A 15,763-nucleotide genomic window follows, 5' to 3' on the forward strand; every position below is an offset into this window, starting at 1 on the left:
GGGGGCCGTAAGGGCTGTTTCAGTTTTTCTTGCCCTGGTACGGGTAGAAATGGGGGGATCCTGACTTTCCCTCATGGGTATGCCTCCACTTGCTTCCATCCCTTCCCCCTCTCCTGCTTCTTCTTTTGCTTCTTCTTTTGCTTCTGGGGATACTGGTCTTTCAGAGGGAGCCAGATCCTGGGAGCCTTTGAAAGAGCTGGTGGCTGAGAGTAGGGGGGCTAGGTCATCCAGCCTTTCTTCCATCCATGTAACCCCCGAGGTTCCGCTTGAGCTTACGCTGCGTGGACGGGCACCTGAATGGTGCACTTGGGGCACTAACGCAGGCACCGGGGGTGGCCTGGCCACAGCCAATCGAGGTGCCTCCACCTGAGAGACTTCATAAGGTGGGGGATGGGGCACTTCTTCTGGAGCACTGGCCACTATGGGAGGAACCACTTTTATTTTCGGGCGTTTCAGCGTCAGTGTACGAGACAGCATAACATTGACTGCTTTGGCTTGGCATTTTTTCATCCAGGGAGGGGGTCTTCGCACCAGGAAATACCACACATCTATGTAAGGAGCCTGGTCAGGGTGGCCTAATTCGGGATGAAACACCAACTGATGAACTTTTAAAGTAATTTGGGGATCAAATGTGCCTGTGGCTGGCCAATCAAAGCCAAAAGTGGGCCATTCGGAAGTGCAAAATACCCTGAGTTTGTGCCTACTCCACCTGATGCCATAGTCCTGAGACATAAATTCAGCCTTAAAATGGTCTAACATGCATTGGAGGGGGGTCTGGGGTGTACTTTCACTGCCACCCATGGTCCTCCCGGGGCCCCAGACAAAACAAATAGCTTTCACTCACACGTCCGACCCACGGTCCAGGTTCACCACGGCCACCAATGGGAACTGCGAACGTAACACCTTTACACACACACAAACAATCGTCCGACCCAGGGAGCCCGATCACCAGGGTCACCGTAGGGAACTGCGGACGCTCACGCACCTGCTACTGGCCCAGGGTGCCCGATCAACAGGGTCACCGTAGGGAACCGCAATAGCCTCAGAAAGCACTTATGCTTAGACAATCCACCCAGAGGTACCTGTTCAGTTAGCGTCGGGGGATCAGCCCGCGCCTCCGGTTCACTAAGGAATCCGGGCGTTCCGGTCCGGCTCTCTAACGAGTCCGGCTCAACTTCAGGGGAGAGGGGTCCCGCAATACTTGCCTGTCTGAATCCCCTTGTCCCAGCCGGCCGGCGTCTGTGAGCTCCTGGTCTCTGGTCCTTTTCACGTGGTTCTTGGAGTCGTCAGCCGCAGGTGCCGCGGCCCCCCAGTCCTCTGGAAAGCCCCTCGGAACAAAGGTCCGTTGGCGCCAGGGGGAAGTCCCTAGGAGCAGCCGGGCGAGCGGCACCGGGGCCGACACACCAGAGGGTTCCAAAACCCCTCACAGTCCCGGCTCGGAGTCGCCAGAAATGTTGCGGCAGACTGTGGCAGGAAACCTCAGTCAGCCAAACATAGGACGCGAGACCACAAGGTAAAAGAGAAACAGGTTTTTAATGATGCATCAGAGTTCAGAGCGTTTAACACTGCAAAGTCTGAACTGTCCTGGGTAGGCCAGGACAGAACTTTAATACCCCTTCAGACGTTTTGGGGGTTCCATAGGCGTGTTTGTCCAAAGGAAAAAGGAAGGTCAAGGGGAGGTACATTTTGGATTCATCATCATCACAACTTTTACAGTAAAATGTTACAAATATTCTCCTTGACATTTAACAGAAACAGAAGTGAATTTGTTAATTGCAAGAAAAGAGAAGTAGAAAATGCTAACATTATACAGAAAAACAGGAATAATGTGTTAGCCTAGGCGATCTCTACATAAAGGTGATTAAAATGCTAAATGCCACTTCCTTATTTCTTATCTTACAACATCTGTTTTTCTGTGCCCTTCCATAAAGCGTTTCCTGAGCTATGTGTCACTAAAATGTGTAATTTCCTATGCCAGCTACAGAAGTCCTTTTAATATGCAGACTTAATCCATGTTTTTATCAAGGAGTTTTATCAAGGAGTCTAGGGGCTCCTATACCCTTCAAATGAGGGGGTTATTTACCTGCTGCCTCATTATCATTATCAATTATTTGTTTAACTATATCTATTATTATCACTAAATTTCACTAAGTTTAGCTAGTTTTAAGTTATATTCTTCCATCTATCAACCTGTATCTTTCCAATAACGAGGCAATCTCATATCTTCTGCTGTTTGTGGTAACAGTCCTCTTCTCTTTAATCAACTTTGCATGGACTCCTCTTAGCAGCTCTTTGCTTATACGGTCTCTCTTGTAATTTCGATGCCCTTCTTCTGTTTCCTCAATCAACTTATCTATAATTGTCAGTGGTGTTATCAAAACTATTGCTGAAAAGATTTCTCTCTCGGAGGGGGAGCTGGACCTTGCAGGGATAACGGAGACCTGGTTGGGCCACGAGGGTGGTTTACCCCTCGTGGAAATGTGCCCACCGGGCTACCGTGCATTTCATCAGCCGCGGGCCCTGGGTAAGGGTGGTGGGGTGGCGGTAATTATACGGGAGAATTATACCGAGGGAGTTCACTGTGCCACAGATATCCGGGTGTGAGTCCCTTGGCGTGAAATGGGGCCCAGGGAGGCAGTTGGGCTTGCTGATTGTATACTTGGCTCCTCGCTATGCATCAGCGGCCCTGCCTGAGCTCCTCGAGCTGATCGCAGAGACGGTGGTTGAGACCCCCAAACTTCTGGTTATGGGGGATTTCAATCTGCCGTCGACGGGTGAAGCATCCAAGGTTGCTCGGGAGTTCATGGCTTCCATGACAGCCATGGACCTGACCCAACTAATTCAGGGCCCCACACACGAGGGTGGCCCCACGCTGGACCTTGTTTTTGTCTCTGACAGTGGACGAGTGATCTGGGAATAGGAGATTTGGTTATTACACCCCTGTCATGGTCAGATCACTCATCTCTCCGGCTCGACTTCCCTGGCGCTACCCCCCGCCGCGGGGAGGCGGAACCAGATTGTCCCAGATGGTTCCGCCCCAGGCGCCTGATGGAACCGGATAGGTTCCAGACGGAGCTTGGGCCACTTCCTGTAGCCCTGACCCGCTCCCGGACAGAGGACCTAGTGGCCGCATGGAATAGGGCGGCTGCCGGGGCCTTGGACCGGGTTGCGCCTTTGCGGCCTCTCCTGCGGCAACGAACCACCCTGGCTCCTTGGTTTACCGAGGAGCTAAGGGTGATGAAACGCCACAAGAGACGCCTAGAGAGCAGGTGGAGGTCCTCACGCTCCGAATCTGACCGAACACAGGTAAGAGCCTATTTACGGACCTACCTTGTGGCACTAAGAGCGGCCAAACGTAGACATTGTGCCACTCTTATTGCGTCCGCAGACAACCGCCCTGCTGCCCTGTTTCGGGTGACCCGCTCCCTCCTATCACAGAGGCCGCGGGAAGCCCCTTTGCAGGGTAGAGCAGAGGAGTTTGGGGAATATCTGCAGGACAAAATCGCTCAGATCCGGAGTGGATGGGCCCCCTTCAGTGGACCAGGGGAGACGTCAGAAGCAAATCTTGAGGGACCACGCTGGGAGGAGTTTGACTCTGTTGCCCCCGAGGATTTAGACAGGTTATGTGGGCTACTGCGAGCCACTACATGTTTATTGGACCCGTGTCCCTCCTGGCTTGTACTGGCATCCTGGGAGGTTACACGAGGCTGGCTCCTGGGTCTAGTGAACGCTTCATTGGGTGAGGGGTCCTTACCGGCCGCCTTGAAGGAGGCGGTGGTGAGGCCCTTACTCAAGAAGCCTTCCCTGGACCCGGACCCTGGTCCTATTAGACCTATCAGCGGCTTTTGATACCATCGACCATGGTATCCTATTGCGCCGGCTGGAGGGGGTGGGAGTAGGGGGCACCATTTTGCGGTGGTTCTGCTCCTACCTCTCCGACCGGACGCAATGTGTGTTGGCAGGGGAGCAGAGGTCGACCCTGAGGCCGCTCACTTGTGGGGTGCCGCAGGGGTCGGTCCTCTCGCCCCTCCTGTTCAACACATAGGTGAAACCACTAGGTGAGATCATCCGTGGTTTTGGGGTCGGATACCACCTGTACGCTGATGATACGCAGCTGTACATCTCCACCCCAAACCACCCCAACGAGGCCGTCGAAATGATGTCCCAGTGCTTGGAAGCCGTTCGGGTCTGGATGGGGGACAACAGACTCAGGCTCAACCCCTCCAAGACGGAGTGGCTGTGGCTACCGGCACCCCGGTTCAACCAGTGGACTCCATCGCTGGCCATAGGGGGCGAGCAACTGCCCACCGTGGAGCGGGCGCGCAGTTTGGGCATCCTCCTAGATGCCCGGCTGTCGATGGATGACCATGTGGCAGCTGTGGCAAGGGGGGCGTTCCACCAGGTTCGCCTGGTGCGCCAATTGCGCCCCCTATTCTACTGGGACGCCCTACGCACAGTCATTCATGCGCTGGTGACGTCCCGTCTGGACTACTGCAACGCTCTCTACATGGGGCTCCCCTTGAGATGCACCCGAAGACTACAGCTAGTTCAGAATCCGGCCGCGCGGGCTATCATGGGGAGTACCAGGTACTCCCACATAACACCTCTCCTGCGCGAGCTGCACTGGCTGCCTGTGGTTTTTCGGGTGCGTTTCAAGGTGTTGATTACCATCTTTAAAGTGCTCCATGGCACAGAACCTAGTTACCTGCGGGATCGCATCTTACCTTATACATCCCTGCAACCAATTCGCTCCCACAGGGAGGGACTCCTCCGGGTGCCGTCCACTAAGCAATGCCAAAGGGCGGCGCCCAGGAGTAGAGCCTTCTCTGTGATGGGCCCAACCCTCTGGAATGACCTCCCCCCCGATATTAGAACCACTACCAACCTCCGCTCCTTCCGACAGAAACTCAAGACCCACCTGTTCCAATTAGCTGGCCTAGCCGATTTATAGTCCCATTTTTAACCTCCTGGCAAACATCTTATTCTGGGGTAGTTTTTTAAGGGTAGTTTTTAATGTATTTTTAATTTTAATTTTAATTATTACTGTACAGTTTATATGTTACCTCCTCCATCTATATTTATCTATATTTATGTATTTTTATTGTTGTTTTAATATGACTGTACACCGCCCCGAGTCCCTTCTGGGAGAGGGCGCGGTTTATAAATTAAATAAAAGTAAAAGTAAAAGTAAAGTTTAGGTCCATAAATTCTTTTATTTTTTCTTCTTCTGTATCTTGCCATCTGGAGTAAGTTTCCCCTCCATTTAATTCCTCTTTCAATATTCCTCTCTTTCCATTTTCAGAGACAAACCCATCATCATAATTATCAGCAGTTTTAATTTCTTTATAATCATTTTCCTTTTTGTTTTTTTTAAATTTTAACTGCCGCTTTCTCCATTTGATGAACATCTTCAACTTCCCCGTCATATTTTGCTGTTAAATGGATTAAATCATCCAATTTCTTCTCAATCGTCTTGCGTGTATTTGATAGCTTCTGTATTTCTGAAAATATCTTTTGCAGACTTAAAGCCTCTTTCTCCTGCTGTGATAGCGCCATTGTTTTCAACTATGTAAACACTGTTATTTTAATTTAGTAGCTTTTAATCACCTCTCTCTGGTTAGAAATACCTCAAAGGAACATCTGTTTCTTCTTATCTCTCTCTGTAAACAAGCAATAAGACCTTGAGGTACCAGCCAAGATAGTCTGTGAAAAAAAGTAAAGGTTTTTTTGTTTCCAAAACAGAACAGTGTTAGCCACAATGCCGCAAATTCTTCCCTTTTTAAAAAGAAAGTGTCTTTTTTGTATTTCAAGTTGAAGAGAAAGTCCAATTCTTAAATGAGTTAAAAAAACATCCACAGTAATGACAGATGAGAGTTTTAGACCATAGGTTACAGAGAGTAATGAAAAAAGGAAAATAGCAGAAGAAAGCTTAGTCCGTTCGTTTTAAAGGTCTTACATAAATTCCGTCCGTGAAGATAGCATTGAGAAAGAAAAAAGATAACCCCCTGTCAAAAACCATTCCAAATTTAATTCTGCCGCTTATTTCTTCTGTTCTCCAATTTAAATTTATTTTAAGTTTTTTATAGGCAATCACTCTTAAAACAATAAAATTTCCTCACCAGCTGGGAACACTTTCTCTTTCCATATCCTCCCGTTTTGGAGCTGCCCCGACTTCGTCAGCCAAATGGCTGGATTTTTTGTCACCGGCTTGAAGACTTTCTCTTGGATCAATCAGGGACTTTGCAATGTCCCTGAGATCAGCAAGACGTATTCTTCCTGTTCACCTTCTCTGCGGGACGGTTTAGGTCCATTTGGACCCTCCCCAGTGGCAAAAGTGTCAACTGCGATCTCAGAGCATTGAGATCACATGCTGTATCGTCGCGACTTCGTCCCTGCCCCTCCAAGTTTGCAATAAATCTTGATACTCATTTGAACTGCCTGAATCTCCTCATTTTCCTGGCACATATCTATCATCTATCTATCTATCTATCTATCTATCTATCTATCTATCTATCTATCTATCTATCTATCATAATTTATCATTCATCATTTAATATCTATCTATCTATCTTTATCCATCCATCCATCCATCTTTATCCATCCATCCATCTCTCTCCTCTCTCTTTCTCCCTCCCTCCCTCCCTCCCTCCCTCCCTCCCTATCATCTATGTCTGTCTGTCTGTCTGTCTCTCTGTCTGTCTGTCTATCTATCATCTATCAATTATCTATCTTCTATCATTTATCATCTATCCTTCCATCTTTTGTGGGAGATGACCAGGCTGTGCCCGAGGGAGGAGTCAAAGGCATCATCAGTCATGAATCCCTGCGCACCCACAAGCGATCTTAATCCAGCTCACCATGCATGCATTTCATACCTCCCACTCATTTCCCTTGACCGTTAGTAGGTCAGATTCTTGTAGACAGCTTAAGCTTGCAGTAAATCTTGATACTCATTTGAACTGACTGAATTTCCTCATTTTCTTGGCACTTGACCTATCTATCTATCTATCTATCTATCTATCTATCTATCTATCTATCTATCTATCTATCTATCTATTTATCATAATTTATCATTCATCATTTAATATCTATCTATCTTTATCCATCCATCCATCCATCCATCTTTATCCATCCATCCATCTCTCTCCTCTCTCTTTCTCCCTCCCTCCCTCCCTATCATCTATGTCTGTCTGTCTGTCTGTCTGTCTGTCTGTCTATCTATCTATCATCTATCAATTATCTATCTTCTATTATTTATCATCTATCCTTCCATCTTTTGTGGGAGATGACCAGGCTGTGCCCGAGGGAGGAGTCAAAGGCATCATCAGTCATGAATCCCTGCACACCCAGAAATGATCTTAATCCAGCCCACCATGCATGCATTTCATACCTCCCACTCATTTCCCTTGACCGTTAGTAGGTCAGATTCTTGTAGAGAGCTTAAGCTTGCAGTAAATCTTGATACTCATTTGAACTGACTGAATTTCCTCATTTTCCTGGCACTTGACATATCTATCTATCTATCTATCTATCTATCTATCTATCTATCTATCTATCATCTATCTATCTATCTATCTATCTATCTATCTATCTATCTATCATCTATCTATCTATCTATCTATCTATCATCTATCTATCTATCTATCTATCTATCTATCTATCCTATCTACATATCATATCTATCTATCTATCTATCTATCTATCTATCTATCTATCTATCTATCTACCTATCTATCTATCTATCAATCATCTATCTATCATCTATCTATCTATCTATCTATCTATCTATCTATCTATCCTATCTACATATCATATCTATCTATCTATCTATCTATCTATCTATCTATCTATCAATCATCTATCTATCTATCATCTATCAATCAATCAATCTATCTATCTATCTATCTATCTATTTATCATAATTTATCATTCATCATTTAATATCTATCTATTTTTATCCATCCATCCATCCATCCATCTATCTTTATCCATCCATCTATCCACCCATCCAGCCATCTCTCTCTCCTATCTCTCTTCCTCCCTCCATCCCTATCATCTATGTCTGTCTGTCTGTCTCTCTGTCTGTCTGTCTATCTATCTATCATCTTGATACTCATTTGAACTGACTGAATCTCTCGATTTCCCCAGTGCTTGACATAACCAAAGCTCAGCAGTGCAGTTACAAAAAATAATGGTGGTCAACAGCTTGACCTTTTTGACCTAGGAAGCCTTTTGTCTGGGACAAAATTCTAATTCTAATGCAATCCCTCAGCTTCTGAAGCCACATCTCCTTGTGGTGGATTGCAGATGACAAAAAGGCAGTCTTTGCGTCTTCTGTATGAACCTCTGGAGACCCCTGGATCTTACATGGTCCTTAACTCTCCTTTGCTTAACCCAGGTGTCCCCACTCCCCAGGCCGCAGCCCGCTCCCGGGCCCCAAGCCCTGTGGAACTGGGTTGCAAAAGTGGTGGCCAAGCATGTGTGCATCCTCAATTGTGTGAGCAGCAAGCAAGCATGAGAGCACATGCCCAATTCGGGCAAACAGTGAGCAAACATGGGTGCGCGAGTGGCATGCGTGCGTCTCCATCATTCATGCAAATGAAGCTGTGCACGCTTGCCCGCCATTCGTGTGGAGACATCCTCTCCCCCCATTCTGGCCAAAAAGGTTGGGGAACTCTGGCTTATTCCCCACTCTGAGCGTTTTTTATGCTAATCAAATACATTTTGCACCTTGGGAGGGGCTGCCCCCAAGTTCTAACAGACTTCTAACGCCTGTTTTTCCCCCCAGCCGGAGGACTCACTGACATTTGACTTGGCCAACTTCCCGACTCTTCAACCTGCTATACAGGTATGTGTCAAGGTTCCGACTGACGAAACAACTCAGCAAGCCCACTCGAGACCATCCAATCTCCAAATGCAAAATTTTATTGAGTACATCATTTCGGCACGGGGGAAGCCAAACCAGCTCTGGCTAATTCCTGCGCAATCCACACACTTCAAGTATAGCATTCCCCCTCCCACTATTAGTGCAGGTCACACTGTCCAATTAAGGGTCAGTGTATTGTTATGAGAAAATGCCTCTGGGGTTTGGCAAAGACCTGCGTAAGTGTCCTTGGTTCCCAGGACTCGTCTTCTTGATGTCTGGAGGCTATGTTCCATTTCCCCCTACCTCTCCCCAATCCCCGGTTTGTTGGCAAGTTGAGAAGCGAAAGTGGTTGCAACAGCATAAGCGTGCTTCAAACTTGACAGTATGTCTAAAAAGGCAGGGGACACACGTCAAGGAGCCGGTGCATTCCCGTGTTTTTCTGCTCCCGTTTCCCTAATTCACCTTGGGTCCGTAGTGCTGGCCATCTTGCTCAGCTAAAACAAGCATTACCCTAAGTGCCGTGATTAGAGACAGTGGATGAGACCAGCCACCACCAACCATTTGGGAGCCGCCGACCAGTTCCGTGGACAGGGGTTTTTCTGCGGACCGAGGAAGTGTGGTTTTGAATGCTGTCCACGTGCCACGCATGCATGGATGGGGCTTCGCTTGCTTGTGCAGACCAGTTGCTGGCAGGCCATGGACCGTACCGATCTGCAGACCAGGGATTGGGGCAGCCTGGATTAGATACTTTTTATAAGAGACTGGAAACCGTTTGTGGGCTTTTTACGCATTAAATAGAATTACAGATGGTTAACAGAGGGATTTGAAGGAGTGGAGTGGTGGCCTAGAGATGGAGTTCTTGCCTCACAATCAGGAGGCTGTGAGTTCGATCCTAGGTAGAGGCAGATATTTCTCTCTCTGGGCACAATGAGAATATATATCTGCAGAACAAAACTCCGTACTGGCAACGTACAGAGCTGACAGATAGATCAGGGGCTACTCAAGTGCCCCTCCGTTCTCCAGGAGAGCGGTTCTTAATTAACTTGGCATCTGCCTTCTCAATCCATCCATCAGAATAGAGATGGAAGGGATCTTGGAGGTCTTCTAGTCCAGCCCCCTGCTCAAGCAAGAGACCTGATACCATTGCAGGCAAGTGACTGTCCAGTCTCTTCTTCAAAACCTCCATTGATGGAGCACTCACAACCTCTGGTGGCAAGCCGTTCCACCGGTTGATTGTCCTCCCGGTAGGAAGTTTCTTCTCAATTCCAGGTTGCTTCTCTCCTGGATGAGTTTCCATCCGTCACTTCTCGTCTTGCCTTCTGGTGTTTAGGACAATGCTCCCCCCTCTTCTTTGGGGCAGCCCCCCCAAATACTGGAATGCTGCTATAGTGTCCTTCTTTTCTCCAATCTGGTGAACGCAGTCTTTCTCTCGTTTGGGAGACTCCCTTAGTGTCCTCTCCTTCCACAGAACCAAACTGTCGACGAATTCCAGACGTATCCGACACCCCTTAGGGAACTATTCCAGCGTTTCAAGGTATGTTTGGGATTGAAGAGAGTCCGGGTTGGGTGGGGAGACTCTGCGCACAACAAGTTCCACAGCCTAACTCGACAACTTGGGGACAACTCGGAAGCCAGCAGTTCCTTGCCCCTTGCTTTGGCTCCGGGGAGGGGTGGTGGTGGCAGAGGTGGTATTCAGCTGGTTCAGACTGGTTCACCCAAATTGGTGGTGGAAATCGTGGTTGGGCCTGCCCGGCTCTATGCCGTCCTATTTAGAAGGACTTCTCCTTCCTCTGTGCAGAAAAGTCCCCAAACTCGGGATGGGGTGGGTGGGGGTTTGCGCATGCTTGGCTGTCAGTAGTTTGGTGGGGCACTGAGTCGTTTCCACATCGAGTTAGCCAGTACGATTTGTTCCATACTGACCCTCCCGCACCGAGTCAGCAGGTCCAAACCAGCTGCCCCCACCAGGCGAATGGCCGCGTGGCTGTGCCGAGTCAACCGTGCCGAGTCAGCAGGACTGAGCCAGATGCGCCCAGCTAGCCACACTTACCCAGTCACGCCCACTTGGCCGCTGTGAATCGTCCCATTCCACTCCCTGCTAACCAACCCCACACCCGCCGTTTTGACCTTCCCTTCTGCAGCTTCACCTTCCCGCTCGTGTGAACGTGCCCGAGGATGACGAAGACTACGGGGCAATTTGATGCGTGTCAATTCCGGCACACAAGTACGTCAAAGAGCCGAAGAGGTGTAGAAGGGTTTCGGGATGGGCTTGCAGGGATTCAAAGGAGTTTCTTTTTAAAAAAGAGAGTAATTTGATTCAACGTTGAAATTGAAAAGGTAAAAGCTAATGCAAACATTTAAAAAATATGAAAAGAATACAAGGAAAAAACAGAAGGCGCAGAGAAGAGGAAAGAACAAATAGAGAAAGAAAGACAGGAAGAAAGGAAATAGAAAAGAAAGAAACAAGACTATTGATTTATTGATTTATATATTTGCTTTTATTGATTTACTGAATTATTGATTTATTTATTTTCTGATTTATTGATTTACGGATTTAATGATATATTTATAAAATATATTGGCTGACCATCTTACCTCAGAAAAAGCCTGGGCGGCTTACAATAATGAAAAATAAAAACTGAAGATAGTAAGGAAAATTGAAAAGAAATATATTTGTAAAAGTATGTCTGTCTGTCTGTCTATCTCTGTCTGTCTATCTCTGTCTATCTATCTATCTATCTATCTATCTATCTATCTATCTATCTATCTATCTATCTATCTATCATCTATCTATATTTTTTGAATTTGAATTTTATTAAATTTATAGACCGCCTCCTCTCCCCGAAGGGACTTGGGGCGGTGTACAGACAGCAGTTAAAAGACCGTATACAAAATAGAAAATCTTAAATAAGCCTAAAAACAGATTAAATATAAAGCTGTACAATAATAATAAAAATTAAAAAGCAACCTAAGAAGCCTACCCCAAAAAATTTAAAATACAGGCCAGAAAGATTGAAGATTAAAGCTACGGTTAGGCCAGGCCAGCCTGGTGGAACGCCCCCCTTGCCACGGCTGTCACATGGTCATCCATCGACAGCTGGACATCCAGGAGGATGCCCAAATTGCGTGCCCACTCCACGGGGGCCAGTTGTTCGCCCCCGATGGCCAGTGATGGAACCCACTGGTTGAACCGGGGCGCCGGTAACCACAGCCACTCCGTCTTGGAGGGGTTGAGCTTGAGTCTGTTACTTCCCATCCAGACCCGTATGGCCACCAGGCACCGGGACATCACTTCGATGGCATCGTTGGGGTGGTTTGGGGTGGAGATGTACAGCTGAGTATCATCAGCGTACAGATGGTACTCGACCTCAAAACCACGAATGATCTCACCCAGCGGCTTCATATACGTGTTGAACAGGAGAGGCGAGAGCACCGACCCCTGCGGCACCCCACAAGTGAGTGGCCTCAGGGTCAACCTCTGCTCCCCTGTCAGCACACATTGTGTCCGGCCGGAGAGGTAGGAGGAGAACCACCGCAAGATGGTGCCCCTCACCCCAACCCCTCCAGACGACACAATAGGATACCATGGTCGATGGTATCAAAAGCAGCTGAGAGGTCTAATAGGACCAGGATGGAGGAGCAGCCCCCATCTCTGGCCCTCCAGAGATCATCCACCAATGCGACCAAGGCCGTCTCCGTGCTGTGACCGGGCCGGCAACTGGACTGGCGCGGGTCTAGATAATCCATTTCCTCCAAGTGGCGTGGGAACTGTTGTGCCACCACACTCTCTACAACCTTCGCCAGAAAGCAAAGGTTGGAGACAGGACGATAGTTAGTTAACATAGCTGGATCCAGGGAAGGCTTCTTGAGTAGGGGCCTCACTACCGCCTCTTTCAAGGCGGCCGGCAAGGACCACTCTCTCAAGGAAGCGTTGACTAACTCCTGGAGCCAGCCTCGTGTGACCTCCCAGGATGCCAGTATAAGCCAGGAGGGACACGGGTCCAGTAAACATGTAGTGGCTCGCAGTCGCCCACGCAACCTGTCCATATCATCGGCAGTAACAGAGTCAAACTCCTCCCAGAATGGTCCTTCAAGACTCACCTCCGACATCCCTTTTAGACTACTGAAGGGGACCCACTCGCTACGGATTTGAGCGATTTTGTCCTGCAGATATTCCCCAAATTCCTCTGCACTACCCTGCAGGGGGGCTTCCCGCGGCCTTTGTGAAAGGAGGGAGTGGGTCACCCGGAACAGGGCGGCAGGGCGGTTATCTGCGGACGCAATAAGAGCGGCACAATATTGACGCTTGGCCACTCTTAATGCCACAAGGTAGCTCCGTAAATAGGCTCTTACCTGTGTTCGGTCAGATTCGGAGCGTGAAGATCTCCATCTGCTCTCTAGGCGTCTCTTGTGGCGCTTCATCACCCTTAGCTCCTCGGTAAACCAAGGGGCCAGGGTGGCTCGCTGCCGCAGGAGAGGCCGCAAAGGTGCAACCCGGTCCAAGGCCCCGGCAGCCGCACTGTTCCATGCGGCCACCAGGTCCTCCATCCGGGAGCGGGTCAAGGCTACAGGAAGTGCCCCAAGCTCCGCCCGGAACCTATCAGGATCCAGCAGGCGCCTGGGGTGGAACCATCTAGGACATTCTGGTTCCGCCTCCCCGCGATGGGGAGTAGCGCCTGGGAAGTCGAGCCGGAGAAGTGAGTGATCTGACCATGACAGGGGTGTAATAACTAATTCCCCTATTCCCAGATCACTCTTCCACTGGTCAGAGACAAAAATAAGGTCCAGCGTGTGGCCTCCCTCGTGTGTGGGGCCCTGAATTATTTGGGTCAGGTCCATGGCTGTCATGGAAGCCATGAACTCCCGAGCCGCCTCGGATGATTCCCCTATCGATGGCAGCTTGAAATCCCCCATAACCAGTAGCTTGGGGGTCTCAACCGCCATCTCTGCGATCATCTCGAGGAGCTCTGGCAGGGCCGCTGATGCATAGCGAGGAGCTAAGTATACAATCAGCAAGCCCAACTGTTTCCCTGGGCCCCACTTCACGCATAGAGACTCACACCCGGATATCTGTGGCACAGTGAACTCTACCTACCTATCTATCTATCTATCTATCTATCTATCTATCTATCTATCTATCTATCTATCTATCTATCTATCTATCATCTATCTATCTATCTATCTATCTATCTATCTATCTATCTATCTATCATCTACCCCTTCAGTAATTTATCATCAATCATTTAATATCTATCCATCTATATTTATCCATCCATCTATCCATCATCTACCTCTCTCTCTATCCTATCTACATATTATATCCATCTATCTATCTATCTATCTATCTATCTATCTATCTATCTATCTATCTATCTATCTATCTATCTATCTATCTACCTATCTATCATCTATCATCTATCATCTATCATCTATCTATCTATCTATCTATCTATCTATCTATCTATCTATCTATCTATCTATCATCTATCTATCTATCTCTTCAATAACTTATCATCAATCATTTAATATCTATCCATCTATATTTATCCATCCATCTATCCATGTCTATCTCTATCCATATCTATCATCTATCTATCTATCTATCTATCTATCTATCTATCTATCTATCTATCTATCTATCTATCCATCCATCCATCCATCCATCCATCCATCCATCCATCCATCTATCTATCTATCTATCTATCTATCTATCTATCTCTCTATATCTATCATCTATATCATCTATCTATCATCTATCTATCATCTATCATCTATCTATCTATCTATCTATCTATCTATCGATCTATCGATCTATCTATCATCTGTCTGTCTGTCTATCTATCTATCTATCTATCTATCTATCATCTATCTATCATCTGTCTATCTATCTATCTATCTATCTATCATCTATCTATCTATCTATCTATCTATCTATCTATCTATCTATCTATCCTATCTACATATCATATCTATCTATCTATCTATCTATCTATCTATCTATCTATCTATCTATCATCTATCTATCTATCTATCTATCTATCTATCTATCTATCTGGATATTTTTGTATATAGTTTATAGCAAAAGTGTAATTTTAGAGAACAGAGTTGGAAGGGACCTCAGAGGTCATGTAGTCCAACCCACAGTAAGCACGATTGTGTAAAAGACTAATCATAAACACAGTCATGCACTAAACCAAGATCCTTGAAGGAAGCGATAGGTTGTGGGTTGTGAGTGTTCTGGATGAGGAAGAACCCCCAAACAGATAGACTATGCTTCGATCTGGATGCTTTCAGGATCTTGACTGGTATCTTCCAAACTTTATTCCTTTTCCTGCAGGCTCTGGGCTTAAAGATCAGGACAAGGAATTCAACTCTGCTTCCACAATTTTCTCCCAATAATCTATTCCCCGCACAGGCAGTCCTCGACTTACAACAGTTCGCTTAGCAATGGCCCCGAACGACGGGACCAGTGACCCTTTCCTCACGCTTACCACTATACTCATGTGATTTGGATGCTTGGACAGCCGACTCACATTTATGACGGTCGTTATACCCCGGGGTCACGCAATCCCCCCTTTTGCAACCTTTCAACCAACAAATTCAACAGGAAATCCCAATTCACTTAACGACCGGGTGACTTTCTTAACCACCGCTGGGATTCCCAGTGAGAAAAAATCGGGAAAGGGGACAAAATTCACTGAACCCATTTCTCACTTAGCAACACTTGGGTGGGGCTTAACTGGGGTCATAAGTCGAGGACTAGCTGTATGGCGGAGTCTCCTCTTCCGGATATAAGCATGAAGACAAACAAGACTCTGCATCTCAAATCAAGATTATGCCTTTTACAATCAAACAATACTCAACGGACCGATTTCGCAAATAAAGAGTTCAAATTCTGAA

At 47.3% G+C, this 15,763-nt stretch overlaps 1 protein-coding gene across 1 annotated transcript in view; it reads left to right on the forward strand.

The window, feature by feature from the left end:
* LOC309401193 (uncharacterized protein) overlaps positions 1–15,763 on the forward strand; it is a 37,129-nt gene extending 21,366 nt beyond the window's left edge. The window contains exons 3-6 of the mRNA XM_081970255.1: positions 8,789–8,848; positions 10,335–10,400; positions 11,005–11,087; positions 15,201–15,763. Coding sequence (XP_081826381.1) covers positions 8,789–8,848; positions 10,335–10,400; positions 11,005–11,064 — 186 coding nt within the window. The 3' untranslated portion in view covers positions 11,065–11,087; positions 15,201–15,763. The remainder of the gene's footprint in view (positions 1–8,788; positions 8,849–10,334; positions 10,401–11,004; positions 11,088–15,200) is intronic.

The sequence above is a fragment of the Natrix helvetica genome (genome assembly GCF_964273705.1).
Source record: "Natrix helvetica genome assembly, chromosome: Z".
NCBI lineage: Eukaryota > Metazoa > Chordata > Lepidosauria > Squamata > Natricidae > Natrix > Natrix helvetica.